Genomic DNA, 1,894 nt, shown 5'->3' on the forward strand with positions numbered 1-1,894 from the left:
AAAAAAAAAAAAAAAAAGAAAGTACAAATTTTGGGAGGAACAAAACTAGTTCCCTTAGTTGCATAATTTTTTTTCTTTGAAGATTTTTCTTTGGTGTTCTTGACTCAGAAAATCCAACTTTCTGGTTTTATAAAAAAAAATCCAGATCAAAATTAATACATCAAGCACCTTAAAGCATAATACAGTTGACTTTGTAATTAGCAGAGTTGAAAGTGATGAGAAGATCCTCTAATTTTCTTTTTGCCTGCAGGAAGGTGGGAGTCAATCATTTTGACAAGTCTCCTGAAAGGAACAGCTAGCAGGAGCTGAAACCTTTTTCCATTTGGTCTCGTGGCAAAGGCAGAGATTGCTCCAGCAGCTCCACACAGTATGGAAGACAATTATTTACCTTCTTGTATTCTTGAATTTTGTTTTATTTCAAAAATAATACGTATTTGTTTTGTGTTAAAGTGTAAACTGAATATTTAAACATTTTTCATGATATACATTTGTTTTGTTTGTATGTTGTAGATATCATTCCATGATAGTACTTACAGATCTACTTCACTGTGTTTTTAAATAATTGAAAAGTATTCCATAGCACAAATACACCATTTAGGTTGCTTCCAGGATTTGACTACTCTGAACATATATATGAAGGACAGATTTTCAGAAGTGAAATTGCTGGATTACTCTGCACAAAATATTGTACTGACTTATACTCTTACTGATAGTGTATGAATGCTGTTTCTCCACATCCTCACCAATCCAGATTGTCATGGCATCTTAATTATTACCATTTTGGTAGGCAAAAAGTATCTCATTGTTCTAACATGTATTTTCACGTTTCTGATAAAGTTAAATATCTTAAAATTATTTCTCATGTTACAAGTCACAGTGCAAAGATTTTGAAATACTAGAACATTACCCACATATAGTTGACTACAGTTGGTATAAGGTTATTTTCTGCTCCTAGGTGAAACTGTCTCTTATTTCTCCAGAGATGATGTGCTCGCTGGTGCCCTCTGAACAGTCTTCTGGTACCTCTCTCTTGCCTAAAGACAATGCCCCATTTTCTTGGGGTTCCCTGGATGAGGATGGATTAGATGACTCTTTGCTGGAACTGTCTGAAGGAGAAGATGATGACGGTGATTTAAATTACACAGAGGAAGAGATTGATGCACTCTTGAAGGAAGATGACCCATCAGATGAGCAGTCTTCTGGGGAAGATGATGTTGGGCATGTTGAGAAGGGAGAAAGAGGGAGTCAAATTCTAGTTGATACTCTCCAAGAGAAGAATTCATCGTACAGCTTGGGACCAGTAGCTGAGACTCCTGACCTCTTCAAACTACCTCAGCTAAGTACATCAGGTGGTCATGGACCAGCTCCTACTAAACCATTAAACAGACGGTCTGTATTAGAAAAGAATCTTATAAAAGTGACTGTTGCACCATTTAATCCAACAGTTTGTGATGCTTTGCTTGATAAGGACGAGATTGATTCATCCAAAGATACTGAAAAACTCTCTTCCCTTGGAGAGGAGATGAGAGAAGATGGTCTTACTCCAAATGAAAGCAAACTTTGTACTGAATCTGAAGGGATCGGCCCCAATAATTCTGCCTGGGATGGGCCCCAGCTGTCTTCAAACAATAACTTTCAACAAGCTGTCTCTGATAAAAATATGGCTGACAGTAAGAACCTTACGTCTGTATTCTCTCGGATCTCAGACCATTCAGAGACTCCTAATATGGAGTCATCCTGCAGAAATGGTGGTTCACATAAACCAAGTTGTGAAATGAGGTCTCCGGTTGTTTCCAACTCATCAAACAAAGTAAGTACATTGTTCAAGGTGAAGAGAAAAATGAAATAATTTTTATTCAGATGTATAGCAGGAAGTTGATATGTATACCCCTGT

The 1,894-nt window shown here is 37.0% G+C and overlaps 1 protein-coding gene across 1 annotated transcript in view; it reads left to right on the plus strand.

Annotated features, from left to right (window-relative positions):
* LOC108303800 (S100P binding protein) overlaps positions 1-1,894 on the plus strand; it is a 41,573-nt gene that overhangs the window by 5,535 nt on the left and 34,144 nt on the right. The window contains exons 2-3 of the mRNA XM_037738212.1: positions 251-367; positions 981-1,838. Of these exons, the coding sequence (XP_037594140.1) occupies positions 983-1,838 (856 nt within the window). The 5' untranslated portion in view covers positions 251-367; positions 981-982. The remainder of the gene's footprint in view (positions 1-250; positions 368-980; positions 1,839-1,894) is intronic.

This window comes from Cebus imitator, unplaced genomic scaffold (assembly GCF_001604975.1).
Source record: "Cebus imitator isolate Cc_AM_T3 unplaced genomic scaffold, Cebus_imitator-1.0 Scaffold51, whole genome shotgun sequence".
NCBI lineage: Eukaryota > Metazoa > Chordata > Mammalia > Primates > Cebidae > Cebus > Cebus imitator.